The sequence below is a fragment of the Camelina sativa genome, chromosome 12 (assembly GCF_030686135.1).
Source record: "Camelina sativa cultivar CO46 ecotype springtype chromosome 12, ASM3068613v1".
NCBI lineage: Eukaryota > Viridiplantae > Streptophyta > Magnoliopsida > Brassicales > Brassicaceae > Camelina > Camelina sativa.
The window spans coordinates 12,474,426-12,490,917 of record NC_141891.1 but is presented as its reverse complement, the minus strand read 5'-3'; the positions used below and the strand labels follow the sequence as shown (position 1 = coordinate 12,490,917).

General features: G+C 37.4%; 1 protein-coding gene and 1 pseudogene across 3 annotated transcripts; one reads left to right on the top strand and one right to left on the bottom strand.

Moving 5' to 3' along the window:
• Window positions 1-1,951: 1,951 nt before the first annotated feature.
• On the bottom strand, window positions 1,952-3,820 carry LOC104731553 (uncharacterized). Of its 3 annotated transcripts, none has more exons than XM_087478100.1 (6): window positions 3,563-3,820; window positions 3,184-3,428; window positions 2,604-3,084; window positions 2,387-2,506; window positions 2,243-2,292; window positions 1,952-2,150 (listed from the first exon to the last, which is right to left on the bottom strand). In XM_087478100.1, exons 4-6 carry the CDS (start codon window positions 2,501-2,503, stop codon window positions 2,009-2,011), a joined length of 309 nt encoding a protein of 102 aa, XP_087334226.1. In that variant the 5' UTR covers window positions 2,504-2,506; window positions 2,604-3,084; window positions 3,184-3,428; window positions 3,563-3,820; the 3' UTR covers window positions 1,952-2,008. The 3 variants fall into 2 exon arrangements, 1 of the variants encoding a protein (XP_087334226.1); XR_758619.3 differs by having other exon boundaries at window positions 2,243-2,506.
• Window positions 3,821-8,945: 5,125 nt separating this feature from the next.
• LOC104733468 (F-box/kelch-repeat protein At4g19930 pseudogene) lies at window positions 8,946-10,161 on the top strand (annotated as a pseudogene).
• The last annotated feature ends 6,331 nt before the right edge of the window (window positions 10,162-16,492 follow it).

Sequence of the window (16,492 nt, the reverse complement as noted above, 5' to 3'; positions counted from 1 at the left end):
AATTTTTTTAAAAAAATTAAAAAAAATTGATTAAGCCAAGAAAATGTGGATTATACTTTCCATTAAGGGTAGCATAGTATTGTTAAAATTAAATTAATAATGAGAGATTCTTTTCGAAAATCATTAAACCGGCATGGTGGCCTTGATCTCTCAACTTACGTTCGCACAAGCCATATTTTTCTTTTCTTCACGGTTAACTAAAAAAAAAACCTAACAAAAAAACCATAATTAAGCTTAAAGATACATGGTATTAACTATTAAGAACAAGAAAATTGGAAAGAGACACCATTAGACTTTTGACTTATATTGTGTTTTTGTTCTTCATTCAGATTTGAGCTGACGGTATTTACACTCAAATTTAATCCAGTTGTCAAAAGCTTTCCAATTTTTGTGTTCATCTCTTAACATCATAGGAATGACATACAAGATGAATTTTAATATAATATATGAATCAATTATGTGAAAACCATTTTTTGGAGTGGTTTTTATTGATTTTACCATTTTTGGAATAGTTTGTGGATTTTACCACTTTTTAAGTTACAAGAATTTGATTAAACATGTGTTTTATTTATTATGTTTGGGTTTAGTCGGTTCTATTTGTTCTTAGAATTTAGTATTTAATATTAAGTACGTATTGTATTTTGGAAAAACTGAAAATACGTATTTTTCTTCTTCTCAAAAGTGGTAAAATCCATAAACTTTTCAAAAAATGGTTTATCCAAAATATTTTTTCAAAAAGTGGCATTTTTAACAAGTATCCGTATAATATATAGTATTGGTGGTCTATCACAACTTTTGATTCCCTCAAGGTAAATCACAATAAGAATATCTGAAAGGCTTTTTCCACAGTTCTAGTTGAAAAATTAGTAGGATAAACAAAATTAAATTGGAACAAAATATGTTTACGTAACACCTTGAGAAGCCATAACAGCTTCATTCTTATGACATGGGGAAACCGAAGGAATGACATAATATATCTTCCCTTGTCCAAAAACCTCCCAAAACCCTCACTCCATCCAATTGTCTCAAATTCGGTTCTTGGAAATAGAACCGGGTTTTGTTTATGATAACCAGAATGAGAGGTGAGAGAAGGCAACATAACTGCCACTAGTACGACGATGACTCTTTCTTTACCCTAAACATAAAAAATATCCGGTCATCACTCATTCACTCTCATCTATCTCCGATCATGACTCTTTCTTTACCCTAAACATCAAAAATCTCCGCTCATTTATGGTTAGATGGTGTTTTTTTTGTTGCTGTGGACTGTGGTATGTGCTGAAATGTGATTTTGATAACGAGTCTTTGACTTAAATCAGCACGAAAAGACAAAACAGAACCAGCCAATTAAAAACAAAAAAACAAAACGAGTCACTGTTTTAATTTGAATTGGGCATTTTACAAAACTCCAGGAAGGTCCAGCCACCGTCAAGAGGGATCTTGAAATTAAGAGAAAAATAAAGTACGTAAAAACAAAAAGAAACAGAGAAATAGAATACTTGACAGTCGAACAAACAATATTTTAAATTATTTGTAAAAATAAATAATGCGTGATGCATATACTGTATATATAATACACATGTGCGTTTATATAACACTTGCCTAACAATGTGACAGATTTTATTAGACCTAATATGTTTTTGCGTTTCTGATCACGACATGTTAATGTCAAGATTATGCGACCATGAAAGATCTCCAGCCAACTCATGCTCTGCAATTGCATGCAAGTTATCTGTTTAACTGTTTTACATTGACCTCAAATACATAAACAAAAGTCGCCATGTAATTTTTGTTCTCTTACGATAGACATTTTATTTTTATTGCTTTCAAGTTTTTTATAAAATCATATTCATTGAGATACTATTAGCAATATATAAGAATTTCAAGATCAGTGTACGTACTTAATTAACGAATAAGAGAAAGAAAAATAAAATAAAAGACCATATTATACTTTGATGGTGAAAATAAATTTATTTGCTGATATTAGTGATCTTTTTCATATGATCAATCAGTACATATCAGAAACATTCATAAAGGCCTTAGTTCTAGTAAGAATCTGAACCGACTTAGCGAAGCCAATTCTCACAGTTGGTAGGTTCTCGTAGTCATACACCGTATGAAAGGCTCGTATGAATGGTATGCCAAGTACCCTACGCAACCAAAACAACAATCAGTCGTCAAAAGATATTTTTATTTATTTAAACCAAAATTTAGATTTTTTTTTTTTTTAAAGAAAACTTACCAGAAATCGTTGTTCTTGAATCTACTTGTGCAGTCATTTTCTGTGGTCACCTTACGTATATACAGAAAATCCATAGTACAGAACAGAAGTCAGAGGAAAAGAAACTAAACGGAGGAAAAGAAAATATCCGTTCAATCAACTTACATCAAGTGGACTGACAGAGTAACTCTTTTCTTCTATTGTAAAGGTTACATCAGGCAGGTTCTCATAATTTGAGCAATCTTTTTTTGCATTGATTTTATCATTAATTTCCTTGATCATATTCTGTAATTGAATAACGTCAACAGAATTAACAAATATTTGATCGTGAGACAATTAATAAATAAACTCTTTAAAAATTAGGGTTTTTTGTTTGTTTTACCGGTGGACCAAGAATGTTTGTAGTGCCCGAGTCAACAAACACATAGCAGCCTGTAGAGCATTTTTTGTGTCTATGGTTCCGACGAATATGTTTTTCATTTGGAAGAAGTGTCTAACCCCGCTCACGGTCACATAAACGTGCTCTCCCGTATAATGAGCTGGGTTTGTGCCTCCGAACACTATCTCTCCTCCTTCTCCAGCGTCGTTAGACCTCCCATACCATATGGAGATAATTTTCTTTTCAACCTTGTCTTGTTGCATCATCGAATCCCAGACAGGAGTAGTTTCTGTCATAGAAATTTGAGGACTCCCTAGTCCCAATACCCCATCAAAGGTTGACTTGCGAAGTCGGTCCCTTTCCGGAGTAGAACGACCCTCTGTGAAGTACTGATCAGTTATTGTAATTCCACCAACATCAACAGTGTCAATGCTTAGAATGCCTGTGAGAGAACTTGACCCGTAATTGATTTCTACTTTTTTTCCTATTATATGTACACAAATATGTTAGATCAGTAAATTTTACACTATCATATATAGTTATATTTAAAAAATAAAAATAAAAGGCAGATTTGAGAATTTACCATTTGGTTTGTAAGTGCTTGATCTTTGCGACTCGTAAAGATTGTGAGGTTTCTCGCCCTGCCAGTCTCCAGATGGTACCCATAGATCGTGCTTCCGGTGTCAAACACGACTGTGAAACGTTGCCCCGGTGTACCAATTGTTATTTCTCCGTAATAGATATCTCCGTTAGAAGTCTCAATCCCCACTCCGTTTTTGTTGAATGAAGTATTACCCAACGTCAAACCGATTCTGACTATCCCTTGAACTGAAAAAATAAAGAGCGTTACGTTACGTATACAAAAGTGTATCAACAAAATGGATATAGCTAGTATGTAAAAGATCTAACAACACTACAGTTTGAAGATCTGACTACTTTATCAGAGAAAGGATCTAGCTAACCTGCGTACGACTGGAGGAGGAAGAGACAGAAAGATGCAATAAGGACTCTTTTAAATTTCAGGCTATTCATCTCTGGTTTGTTTTTCTTTTGCGTTTTGCTATCTGTTGAAGTTCAACTCAATGCATCGTCTTATATAGAACTAGTTGGAAGCCTAGGAGAGAGAACTCTAGAGTAGTTGAGACTTGAGAGCATTAAACACTAACCTTTCATATTGACGTTATTTTTGAAATGGAGGTACAGTACGTTCTTTATTGTTCACATGCTTATTGCATTTATTTGTATCGTATGTATTCATTCCACAAACAAATACGACTCATTAAAGTATGACAAATGCAACAACGATACGAAACAGATACATATATTATATATAACATACATACAATTTAATCCCCAAACAAAAACAAATGTGCATGTTTATTGTAGTTATCATGCCAATAATTAGGTACACGGGTTGAAATTCATTTTATATATATTGTATTTTTTATATAAAATATAATCTATGTTATTGTTTTTAAAAGTTTTTTTTGGATAAAACATTACGCAACAAAATCATATGCTAAATATGAAGGCTTGAAAAAAAAAACACCTATTTTATAAGTTTTATATTGTTAATGATTCTAGATAATTACCGTGCTATAACACTGGTTAAATTTTATTTCGTAATCTATCTTGTAACCCACTATTTAACTTGTAACCAATTAATCTATCAATTTCGTAATCTATCTTTGGTTAACATTGTGGTCTATTGATAAAATCTATGAAAAATAAATTTGTAATATTGTTTTTAAAGATCTTTGGAAACAACATGATATAAGACTAAAATCTTCCAAAATACCGTTTCAAATATCCATGATTTTATTTGATACCATTAATATATCAATTATCAATTTGGAATATCCCTAATATTTAGGTGTAACCATTAATATTAATATATTGATTAATCTATAACCTATTTGTAACTATTTGTAACAATTTATTAAAAATATAAAGTCTACAAAAACTATTTTGTGTACTTCTCATTTATTAAAAAAAGGATTTTATAAGTTTTATATTGTTAATGATTCTAGATAAGTACATGTGATATAACACTGGTTAAATTTTATTTTGTAATCTATCTTGTAACCCAATATTAAACTTGTAACCAATTAATCTATCAATTTTGTAATCTATCTTTGGTTAACATTATGATCTATTGATAAAATCTGTGGAAAATAAATTTGTAATATTGTGTTTAAACATCTTTGGAAACTACATGATATAGGACTAAAATCTTCCAAATATACAGTTTGAAATATCCATAATTTTATTTGTTACCATTAATATATCTTAGAATATCCTAAATATATTTAGATGTAACTATTAATATTAATATATTGATTAATCTATAACATATCTATAATCTATTTGTAACCATTTGTAATAATTTATTAAAAATATAAAGTCTACAAAAACTATGTTGTATACTTTCCTTTTATTAAAAAAAGATATCTATATATATATTATAACTATAAGCACGTTAATAATTATCTTGTGTGCAAAAAAGGACGTAATATGTATGTGTTGAATAGTTTGTAAAGTTGTCAATCAACAACAACAAAACATTTATGTTTTGTATTCTAGCATGGTTTTACATTTATGAATTTTATTTTAAAAATTGAGCTTTATTTTTCATTATTTTTTTTTGTCAAGTTTACTTTTTCATGATGTTGAATACAAGTAACAATTTCCCATAACTTAAAAATAAAATAAAAATATGCCACCTAAAAAAATCGATCATTCAACTTAATTAAGTACCACAATATCACGAAAAAGCAGCAAGGGTTAGTATATATAATAATCTATAATTCAATTTCGTTTTTCCTATTTGCTTTTAAAAAAGAAAATACTACAATTCAGTGAACAAGGATGTAAATTGGTAATTGTTGATATTTCACACATAAACCAACTCACAAACAACCAAAAAACATATAAAAAGAAGGTAGGATCTACCTTCACTCGATGAAACCCAACACGTCATACCTCTCTTACTGTCTTACATAATAACTTTTGAGTAATATTACATTTTTATTGGCTGGCATACAAGAGAATAAGTGATCAAAAAATTCTTTCAGACTTAAAGGAAAAATATAGATAAGTAATAAGTTTAGAGGTTTTATTTGCAAAGAGAATATGAAGCGAACTTAGTAGAAACAAGAAGAAGAAGATAAAAAAGCTTAACAAAAATAAACGTATCACTGTCACATAGTGGCCTGATTTCAAAACTCCAGCAAGAGTAACATAGAGGCTGGTATGACTTTAAGATGTTGACTGACACAGACATATATATTCCTTATGTAGTTTACGTAAAACTTTTTTTTGACTTTTCTGCGACTTGAGTTTCAACGAGTAGAAAAGGCATTTTCCCACTATTTTATCATTTTCCTTTGCCTTCTTTCTCGTGCACTAAAGAGTCAGAGGCCGCATGAAAAGTTTATGTACCACGTCCGTTTGCAAAATTATGCACATGGACAACATTGGGACTGTCGATATTATATTATATATATATATATATTAACTTGGCAAACTGAATCACAATACTTTCCAATAATTATGAACTGATACTGTAATTCAATATCCGTCATTAGGTTTATTACATTGCTGACCTTGATTGATATAAGATACAGAAAGTTCACAAAATTTAACTTCATGAGACAAATTAAAAGTTAGAAAACTAGTTTTAGTGAAACAGAACTAACACATTAAAACTATGGATATTAGATTCTTCTTCTTTTTCTTTTTCTTCACTTGGTAGCGCATTTGTCCGTCTTCATTAATAATTTAGATACAAAAAATTACCTTGATCAATATTGTATAGTCTCATAATAATATAAGTTATAAAATAAATTTTTATAGAACATAAACTCGTAAAAAAAAGTCACGGAGTAGAATTATTTACTAATTTCTGTTAATTATAAATATTTTGTAGAATAATGAAATCTAAAATTAAATTATTAATATACACTTATATTAATTAAATGAGTAAGATTTTTAAAATAAGATTTGATAAAAAATATAGGAATCTTATAAGTATGTAGGAATTGTTAAAACTTGTAAAACAAAATTATTCTAGAACTGTATATTTTTCGTAATTGTGGAAATAGTTGTGGATATATTTCATTGGCAGAAAAACTGAATTATTGTGGATCAACACGAGTTCAATGGTTTGTGATTTTAAATTTGTTTAAAAATGAAAAATACTTAGTTGGCAAAAAAACTGCAGATGAAATTCATATTTCTCATCAAGTTCTCAGCAAGGATCACTTATTCCCTGAATCTTCAAAACCTATAGAAGACATGGATCAACACGAGTTTCCCTTCCCTACGTCGATCATAGATCTTCACCGCCTCTTGCAAACACAAGTACACAACTACTTAGTTTTACTTGAATCTTCTACAACCAATAGTGTTGTTCCTACAATAGAAGATTTTGGCTTTTGGGGATGAAATTTTAGTTCATACAAATAGGAATAAAACATAATTAAGATTTATGGATGTTGACCTGTTAGAGCTAAGTGTAAGTAATTTGTTAAATTGAAATTAATTTTTAAGTTAGGTGACATGGATTTGCGATTAGTCTTTGCATGAAATGCTGATAAAATGGACACGTTAATTTTATGAGTACTTAATAAATTTTATAACTGTGATGAAACGCACCGCTTCACTTTAAAGACCCAAGAACGTTGCGTTTCAACAAGACAAACCAAACACCAACAAAGTGTAACGTTTCAATTGAAGTCTTATTTTTTGGCTCTTTTCTTTCGTAACAAGCAGTCTGTCGAAATGGCCAATGCTCATCAACTTTTCATTAACCAAGAGTTTACAACCAAATCATAGGCACAATACATTCACCTTTAAAGATTTGGACCAAAATAAATGCAATTGTTAATCAAGTACAACAACCCTGGAACACTAGGCGGTTCCAACGCTATCCAATCGAGAGCCATTGTATTTTTTAAACCACAACGAGATAGACAACACACCACTAATAAGAAAGTGAAGTCATTCCTTAAACCACCTAAATTAACTTAACGACTCGAAAACAATTACTAACACAAAGAAGGCCAATAACTACTACTGAAAAAATATCAAAAACCAGCTATGAGAACCTCTGGATCGACATGTAAAAATTGTCCCAATAGCTTCAATACCCAAAGGCGCATCATCAGAAGAGCTTGGTCTCTCCGGCTTTCACTGTTCCAGTCTTAAACCTAAACCTAAAAACGGATATTTCATCCGACTGAACCAACCAAGAGTTGCGAGAAAAAACAGACGAAATGATGCATCTCCGATCTACCCAGTTAATAACTAGAATGCTAAGCTTTTTAAGATTAAAATTGAGAACACAGAATAGCATATCATCACCTCACAGTGCGAGAATGAGGAGCTACATCACTTTCGTCGATTTACAGAACACACACCTTGGTCGGACTGAAAAACAAAACCGCTCCTTACTGCAATACGCCGCCATGGCTGCAATGAGAGGAAGGATCTGAATAAGAACCCAAATCCGGACGCAGAAGCTCGTCGTAGAGAAGCTTCATCTCTCAATGCTCACCGAAGCCAACAAACCACCAAAGACAGCCGGAACCAGTAAGCGACATCGTCAACCCAGATTCGCCAGATTTGGCCACAGATTCGACGCTGTCCTCTAACGTCGCACCAGAACCCTCACCAATAGCCACCACCTGACGGAAACTTCGCTTCACTCACCACGCTATCTCCGGAACCACCACCATCGAGAGGCACCCAACCGCCAACGAAAGGAAGACAAGGAGACGGGAGAAAACAGAAAAGAAGCTACAAAAGAAACTAAAGGACGGAGTCCTCTCCAGCGTCGGAAGGACGACCAGAGAGGCGGAGCAAAACGAGAACCAGCGACTCTCCCTTTTTCTCTCTCTCTGGCGGCTAGGGTTTTTTTTTATATGTTGAAATGGCCAATGAGGAAGGCAAATATGCTAACAGAATTTTTAATTTTTTTTCCATACATCTCTGAATCTATTCATTTTTAATATTCAATATTTAACCCGCACATTTTATTAAGATGATATATTCATTATTAAGATGGACATCTCTCGATCTATTCATTATTAAGATGATCATCAAAAGGAAAATAGAAAGTGGCTAGAGGGATATAAATTGTCTTTTTTTCCACATAATAAAAAGTAAAAAGAAAAATATCCTTTTAAATAATGATCTAAGGAATGGGGTTTATCAAGGGTTTTGGACACAAATACAGATATATAAGTGTGACGGCGTGACGTTACCAAAGTTTTATTGGGGAATATTCTGTAATATTCTATCGACTTAGCCGGCCGTCATCATCTAGCGAGAGAGAGTAGAAGAATGAAGAAGAAATCGATGGTAATAAAAAGAAGAAGAAGAAGAAGAAGAGACATGTGAAAGAGCCACAAACTAATGCCGGAGATTCCTTTTGATCTCGTGATAGAGATTCTCACGAGACTTCCTGCTAAATCCCTTATGAGGTTCAAATCCGTTTCAAAGGTCTGGTCATCCTTGATTTGTCCCCGAACTTTCACCAATCGTTTGATAAGGGTTTCATAATCCGCACCGCGTCTATACGTGACTTTGAGCTTCTTCGAAAATAGCCACCGCAATACTTTGTATTCATGTGGTCTTCAATTACTATCTTCGTCGTCTTCTCCTAGCTCTGAAATTACATTCGCAAGATTCTTCTCTCACTGTTTCACGGCTTGATGTGCTTTGCAAAAGAGCCAGGTGTGCAAATATACAACACCACCACTAGACAACTTGTTGTCTTACCCGACATAGAAGAATCCAACATCTTAGTTGAAGACCACATGAATACAAAGATCATGTATTGTATCGGACATGATCCCGTTCATGATCAATATAAAGTGGTTTGCATTGTTGCAAGACCTGGTGCGGGATATGGAGAGCTCAGAACGTGGCTGACAGAGTATTGGGTCTTCATACTTGAAGGAAATGAATCAAGTCGATGGGGAAAAATTGCATGTCGATCTCCTCATCTTCCTATAACAGGAATATTAAATACCAATGGGTGTATGCATTACGTCGCTTGGATACGGGTGCTTGATCCTATGCTTGTGAGTTTCGACTTTAGTTCTGAAGAAATCAGTATGCTTCAAGCACCTGAAGATATTCGTTGGCTTAAATCTGATCCGATAAAATACTATGGAAGAGTAGCTCTTTTAGACCATTTCGATCTTGGAAGGGAAGGTACGATGAACCTATGGGTTATGGAAGATGGAGAGAAGAATATGTGATCGAAGAAGACTTTGGTGGTGCATCCTTCTCAAATGGATATGCTCAATAGCATTAGTTTGAGGGTAGAAGATACAACTAGAAACAATGAGGTTATATTGGTACCTTAAAATATAAAGTATACTCAAACCGGCAAGGTATCGTGGAACCTCAAGATACATCTCTTTTATACTTTTTTTTCTATGATCTACAAAAGAATATGATGAGAAAAGGTGAAATCAAAGAAACACCATATCAAACTATTGTTTGGGATATTGTTTGATTAGACGATGTTGAGAACTTCATGTATCTGTAAGTTCATTAAGCTTCAGTGTTTGTTTGTTTTTTTTTCTTTTCTTAAAGAAACATTTTATATAGTTCTAAATAAATAAACAAAATTAAAGATAATTTTTTTTTTCTTTAAGATAAGACATCTTCAAAGAATACAACTGCAGAAAATATTGGACCTTCGGGAAGTAATGTTATCTGAATATGGTAAATCATGTAGCCAATATAGACGTGTTCCAACATGCAACGCAAGATCCCTCTTCTTTCTTGAATCAGAAATTGTTGACCAAGTTGTCATTGCCTTTCTATGGTGGAAGCAGCGTAGTAATGGATGTATTTTTTCTAAGAATTGTAACTCTGTATTTACTTGTTCGGGTCTTTGTGGCATAATGGTAAGGACGGGCTCTGATTGCAAACACAATCCGGGTTCGAACTCTGCTGGAGGGAACTATTTCACGAATTTTCGAACACCCACATGGATATGGACCTTTGCATTTCGGCCCATTTGAATATCTGGAAGGGAACCTACACATGAGTTGCCCTTTCCCCAGGAGATTAGTCTGGGCCTAGGTGGGCTTGGGATTACCCCTGAGATTAACAAAAAATCTCTGTATTTACTCATTCTTTTCAAAAAATTTAACATAAATAATATGAAAAAATGAATTAAAATGGAAAATCTTGGAGTAAAACAAGACATAAGTATCCTTCATAGATGTAAATCATAATGTCATATCATCATATAGATGTTTATTGTGCATTTAATAGCCTGTAAGCTAAAGGGATCAAATAAATTAAACAATCACTAGAGACAACATTTTATCACACCAATCAAGAGAGTGCAAAGTTTTGAAATGAAAAAAGATACATCACACACAATCAATATAGTCCAGACTTTTAATGTGAAAAAGAGAGGTTTATACCCTGAGGACTCATTCAGTTCATATATCTTTTACCGCATGTTGGCTTATTCACTTCCAAATTTACCTGTAGAGAAACTAAGGTTAGGGTCAAAAACCAAAGCTAAAAACTACTATAAAAAAGGAAAGTTTAGAAATTTACCAAGTGTTCTTCTTCTTCGCGAGTCAACCCAAGGTGGCCTTTCTTGTAAATCAGCCAATTTTTGTAATCCTCTCGATTTTTTTTTCAGTCCAGTTCTTGGCGTTCATGTCAGGGTAGCAGTAAGGATTCTTAGGGACACTATCTCGAATGTGCTTTTCCTCTATGTGCATCATCTTGCATATTGTCTCATTAGTTATCACCTCTGGCATCTTGTAACATCCGCAAACCGAAATCCCGGTTTAGAGATTGCATCGGTCGATGCAAGGTTGGTTTTTCTGCAGACGAGTTAAGTTAAACGCTGCGTTTTGGGTTAGGGAAAACCCTTAACTCGTGCTTTTGTCTCATTCGACGAAACTGGCCGTTTTGGAGAGAAAACGAAAGAGAGAAAAGGTTCTTGAGTGATCTTAAGGATTTTGGGTGATTTGAGGCTGTTCCTGTAGAGATCTGTAGCTGGGATTGTTGTAGGAGCTTCCTAGGAGCGTTTTTTTGCTTGTTTAAGGTTCAGAATCTTCATGGCAAAGGTAAGTGCAGGACCATGGCTTATCTAAGCTAGAGGTTTCTCTGATCTGCTTGGTTATGTGTTGTTAGGCTTGTTAGTATGTTATTTGGGACGTTGGTAAGCTTTCTTGTGGCTTGGGATCGAGTTTTGTGGTTGCAGGAACAAAGATCTGGCGAGAAGCTTCGGGGAAAAACACGACGCTCGGCATTGCATCGGTCGATGCACTTTGTGCATCGGTCGATGCAAGTGCGAGGACCGCGCGTAAACCTAGGGTTTTTTTATTATGTCGAGCATGCGTCTGTCGATGCAGTGCGAGTGTCGATCGTTGCAAGTGTATCTAGCATCGGTCGATGCAACCTTGTGTCGGTCGATGCATGTTGGTGTCGGTCGATGTTGTGTCCTGGTTTGTTATTGTTGATTGTTGATTGTTGGTTGATGGTTAGAGATGTCTCTATTTCTTGTGTGTATAGCCAGTATATGGGAGGATTGCCTTACTGAGTGTTTATAAATACTCATGCATTGCAATTTGTGTTTGTGGTGCAGGTAACGGCAAAGTGTGATCGTGGAATCAAGGCAATAAAGAGGAGGATGTTCTAGGGACTCGATTGTATGTTGTATGGCATTGCTAGGTTGCTAGGGTTGGGTCATTATAAACATTGCTAGGTTGATGAGTTCATGTTTTCTGATGATTGGTTATTGGATTATTGTTATATTCGGTTATTGGTTATTTTAGTATTTGGATATTGGTATTGGTTATTTCCGCTGTTGGTTGTGATTGTGGTTAGGTGGCTAGTGGATATGGAACCACTAGTTGTAGTTTATTTATTAATATTATTATTACTATTTATTAGTTATTATTAAAAAAACGGGTCGGGTCGTTTCAGTTTGGTATCAGAGCCTTTACGGTTCTAGGTTTGGGTTCACTAGGTTTCTGTTGTGATGTTTGGGATTGCATGTCTTGATTGATTATGTGAGTTAGTCAATTGTGTGTGGCATGGAGTCCTAGAACATCCTCTTCGAGCCTACTGTGTGATTCCACGGTGAGTTTATGTTTCTGTGTTATAGAATAAATTGTTTGCTTAGTCTTCTGTTCATGGTAGTGCAGATGGCTAGAGATGGTGCTGTTGCTGGTCGTGGTCGTGGACGCGGACGTGGTCGTGGTAAGGGCAGAGGCCCAACAGTGAGTGAGACTGCGGACCAGAGTGTGACAGTTGAGGGTGTTGGCGAGTCGCAGGGTGTCTAGGAAGATTCCATGAGTGTGGCCGGAGGGGGCGGTGTTGATGCTCCGGTGGCCGGTGATGCTAGGGTTCCGGGTGTGGGAGTCCCAGCGGGTGGAGTCCCTGGTGCTGACTTTACGGCTTTGCTAGCACAGTTGTTGGAGCGGTTGCCACCAGTGGTACCGGCTCAGGCTCAGGTTGTACCACCAGTGGTGGCGGAAGAGCGGCAGCCAGTGGCTGCGGATAAAGGAGCACATGGACGTTATATGAAGGGTCTCGTGACTGAGCGGTTTTTGAGTGGTATGGATCCTACTGCTGCAGATGCGTGGAGGACGAGTGTGGAACGTAACTTCCATACTCTGAGATGTCCTGAGGAGTTTTGGGTGGACATAGGGGTCCACCACTTGCTTGTTGATGCTCAGGTGTGGTGGAGATCAGTGGCTGCTAGGAGAGTGCAGAGGGAGATGACTTGGACTGACTTCGTGGGGGAATTCAACCGCAAGTATTTTCCTAGGGAGGCATTGGACCGGTTGGAGGTGCAGTTCCTTCAGTTATCTCAGGGGACGCGGTTAATGCGGGAGCTGGACTTAGAGTTCAGATGACTTCTATGTTATGGGGGTCGGGTTATGGAGCCTGAAGAGGCTTAGATCGGGAGGTTTATGAGGGCCCTTCGTGATGACTTGAGGTCCATTGTAGAGGACGTAGTTATGCTACGCGTGCAGAGCAGGTTGAGACTGCAGCAGAGATTGAGGAGGATATTCGAGCACAGTCAGTGGCGGTTTGTCTAGCAGTTCAGCCTAGTAAGGCTCAGCATTATGGAGGTTCTAGCAAGGGTGGCAAGCCTGTGCAGGGAAGCAAGAGGAGGTGGGACGCTATGCAGACTTCGAGTGGTGCGAGTTTCTTCAAGTGCGGGAGCAAGGATCACAAGATGGCTAGTTGTCCTAATAGGAGTGCTCCAACATCAGCGGTTCGTTTATGCTATCATTGCAGGGAGTCAGGCCACATCAGGCCCTTGTGTCCCAAGTTGCAGCCGGTGGCAGTGGCAGCGTTGCAGCAGGTGGTACGGATTGAGCAGGTGCCACGAGTTTGCACGACTGCAGAGACTGGTGGAACCAGTGCCGGAGCGATCACATGTCTAATTTTTGGTACTTAGACTTTGTGAATCTCAGTAGGTTCCGATTTTCTGTTTTTCCTGTGATAAAGTGTTAAGTTCTCAACACATGAGGTTTGTGTGGGGACCTTGTTGGTGGGCGGGTTTAAGTCCCACGTTATGTTTGATTTTGGAGTTTCTCATAGCTTCATTACTCTGGAGTGTGCAGAGAGTGCGGGAATCATAGGGGATCCCGGGGAGCGTACAAGAGTTGTCAGAGTTGCGGGAGGCAAGTTCCTGAGAGTTATTGGACGAGCTAGAGGAGTTGATATTCAGATCGCAGGAGAGTCGTGGCCAGCGGATTTGCTTATCAGTCCAATGGAGTTGTATGATGTTATTCTCGGGATGGATTGGTTGCATCGGCATATGGTGCATTTGGATTGCCATCGGGGTAGAGTGGAGTTTGAGCGTCCAGGAGGGAAGTTGGTTTTTCAGATTATTAGACCGACTTTGGGGAGTCTTGTGATCTCGGCCATTCAGGCTAGGAAGATGATCGAGAAGTGTCGTGAGGCTTATTTGGTTACTATATCAATGCCAGAGTCAGTGGAGAAGTCTACGGCTAGTGGTATTCAGGTTGTTGAGGAATTTGAAGATGTGTTTCAGTCATTGCAGGGATTACCACCATCTCGGTCTGATCCTTTCACTATTTAACTGGAACCGGGGACGACGCCGTTATCCAAAGCTCCTTACAGAATGGCTCCAGCAGAGTTGGCAGAGCTGAAAAAGCAGCTAAAGGATTTGTTGAGTAAGGGATTCATCCGTCCTAGTGTATCAACGTGGGGAGCGCCGGTGCTATTTGTCAAGAAGAAGGATCGGAGTTTTCGGTTGTGTATTGATTACCGGGGTTTGAACCGGGTCACTGTGAAGAACAAGTACCCTTTTCCCAGGATCGATGAGTTGTTGGATCAGCTGAGGGGTGCTACTTGGTTCTCCAAGGTAGATATGGCTTCGGGTTATCATCAGATACCGATATCTGAGGTAGATGTGAGGAAGACTGCATTCAGGACGAGGTATGGGCATTATGAGTTTGCGGTGATGCCGTTTGGGTTGACTAACGCACCAACAACGTTTATGAGATTGATGAACAGCGTGTTTCAGGAGTTTCTGGACGTTTATGTCATCATTTTCATTGATGATATCCTGGTTTATTCTAAGAGTCCTAAGGAGCATTCAGTGCATTTGAGGACAGTTCTGGAGAAGTTGCGGGAGCAGAAGTTGTTTGCTAAGTTTAGCAAGTGCAGTTTTTAGCAGCGTGAGATGGCTTTTCTGGGTCATATTGTGTCTGCAGATGGAGTTTCTGTAGATCCGGAGAAGATTCAGGCTATCAGGGATTGGCCTAGACCACAGAATGCCACAGAGATCAGGAGTTTTCTTGGTCTGGCAGGTTACTACAGGAGGTTTGTGCAGGGGTTTTGCGAGCAGAGCACGTCCGTTGACTAAGTTGACAGGAAAGGATGTTTTGTTTGGTCACAGGAGTGTGAGGAGGGCTTTGCAAGCCTTAAGGAGATGTTGACTACTACGCCAGTGTTGGCTTTACCTGAGCAGGGAGAACCCTATGTGGTTTATACGGATGCATCTAGAGTTGGTTTGGGTTGTGTGTTGATGCAGCATGGGAAGGTGATTGTCTACGCTTCGCGGTAGGTGCGGAAGCATGAGGAAAACTATCCTACTCATGATTTGGAGATGGGTGCTGTAGTCTTTGCCCTGAAGGTTTGGAGATCTTATCTTTATGGTGCAAAGGTACATGTGTTTACAGATCGTGAGAGTCTGAAGTACATATTCAGTCAGCCTGAGTTGAATTTGAGACAGAGGCGGTGGATGGAGCTTGTGGCAGATTATGATTTAGAGATAGCTTATCACCCTGGTAAGGCTAACTTGGTTGCATATACTTTGAGTCAGAAGAGGGTGGCTTCGGCTCAGGAGCAGGAGATGGAGTCTCTGGTAGGAGAGATTGGTGCGTTGAGTTTGTGTGCTGTGTCTCTGGAACCGTTGGATTTGGAGGCGGTTGATAGAGCAGATCTTCTTATTAGGGTGCGGTTGGCTCAGGAGAGTGATTTAGGGCTGGTAAATGCCTCAAAGGATGTTGATTCAGAGTATCAGGTCTCAGACAATGGTACTATCTTGGTGCACTGTCGGGTTTGTGTGCCCAAGGATGAGGAGTTGAGGCAGGAGATTCTGAGAGAGGCTCATGCGAGCAAGTTTTATATTCATCCAGGAGCGACTAAGATGTACCATGATCTCAAAAGGTACTATCACTGGGTCGGGATGAAGAAGGATGTAGCTAGTTGGGTCGCGAGGTGCAATTTGTGTCAGCTAGTGAAAACTGAGCATCAGGTCCCTGGCGGGTTACTGAAGAGTCTACCCATTCCTGAGTGGAAGTGGGAAATGATCACTATGGATTTTGTGGTAGGATTGCCAGTGTCTCGGACTTTTG

What these genes read in the sequence shown, in the direction of transcription:
- LOC104731553 (XM_087478100.1), bottom strand. Translation starts at nt 2,503, where the DNA reads ATGATCAAGGAAATTAATGATAAAATCAATGCAAAAAAAGATTGCTCA. An exon ending in ACTCTGTCAGTCCACTTGAT is followed by an intron (nt 2,293 to 2,386) that starts GTAAGTTGATTG and finishes TATATACGTAAG; the next exon opens with GTGACCACAGAAAATGACTG. An exon ending in TTCAAGAACAACGATTTCTG is followed by an intron (nt 2,151 to 2,242) that starts GTAAGTTTTCTT and finishes TTGGTTGCGTAG; the next exon opens with GGTACTTGGCATACCATTCA.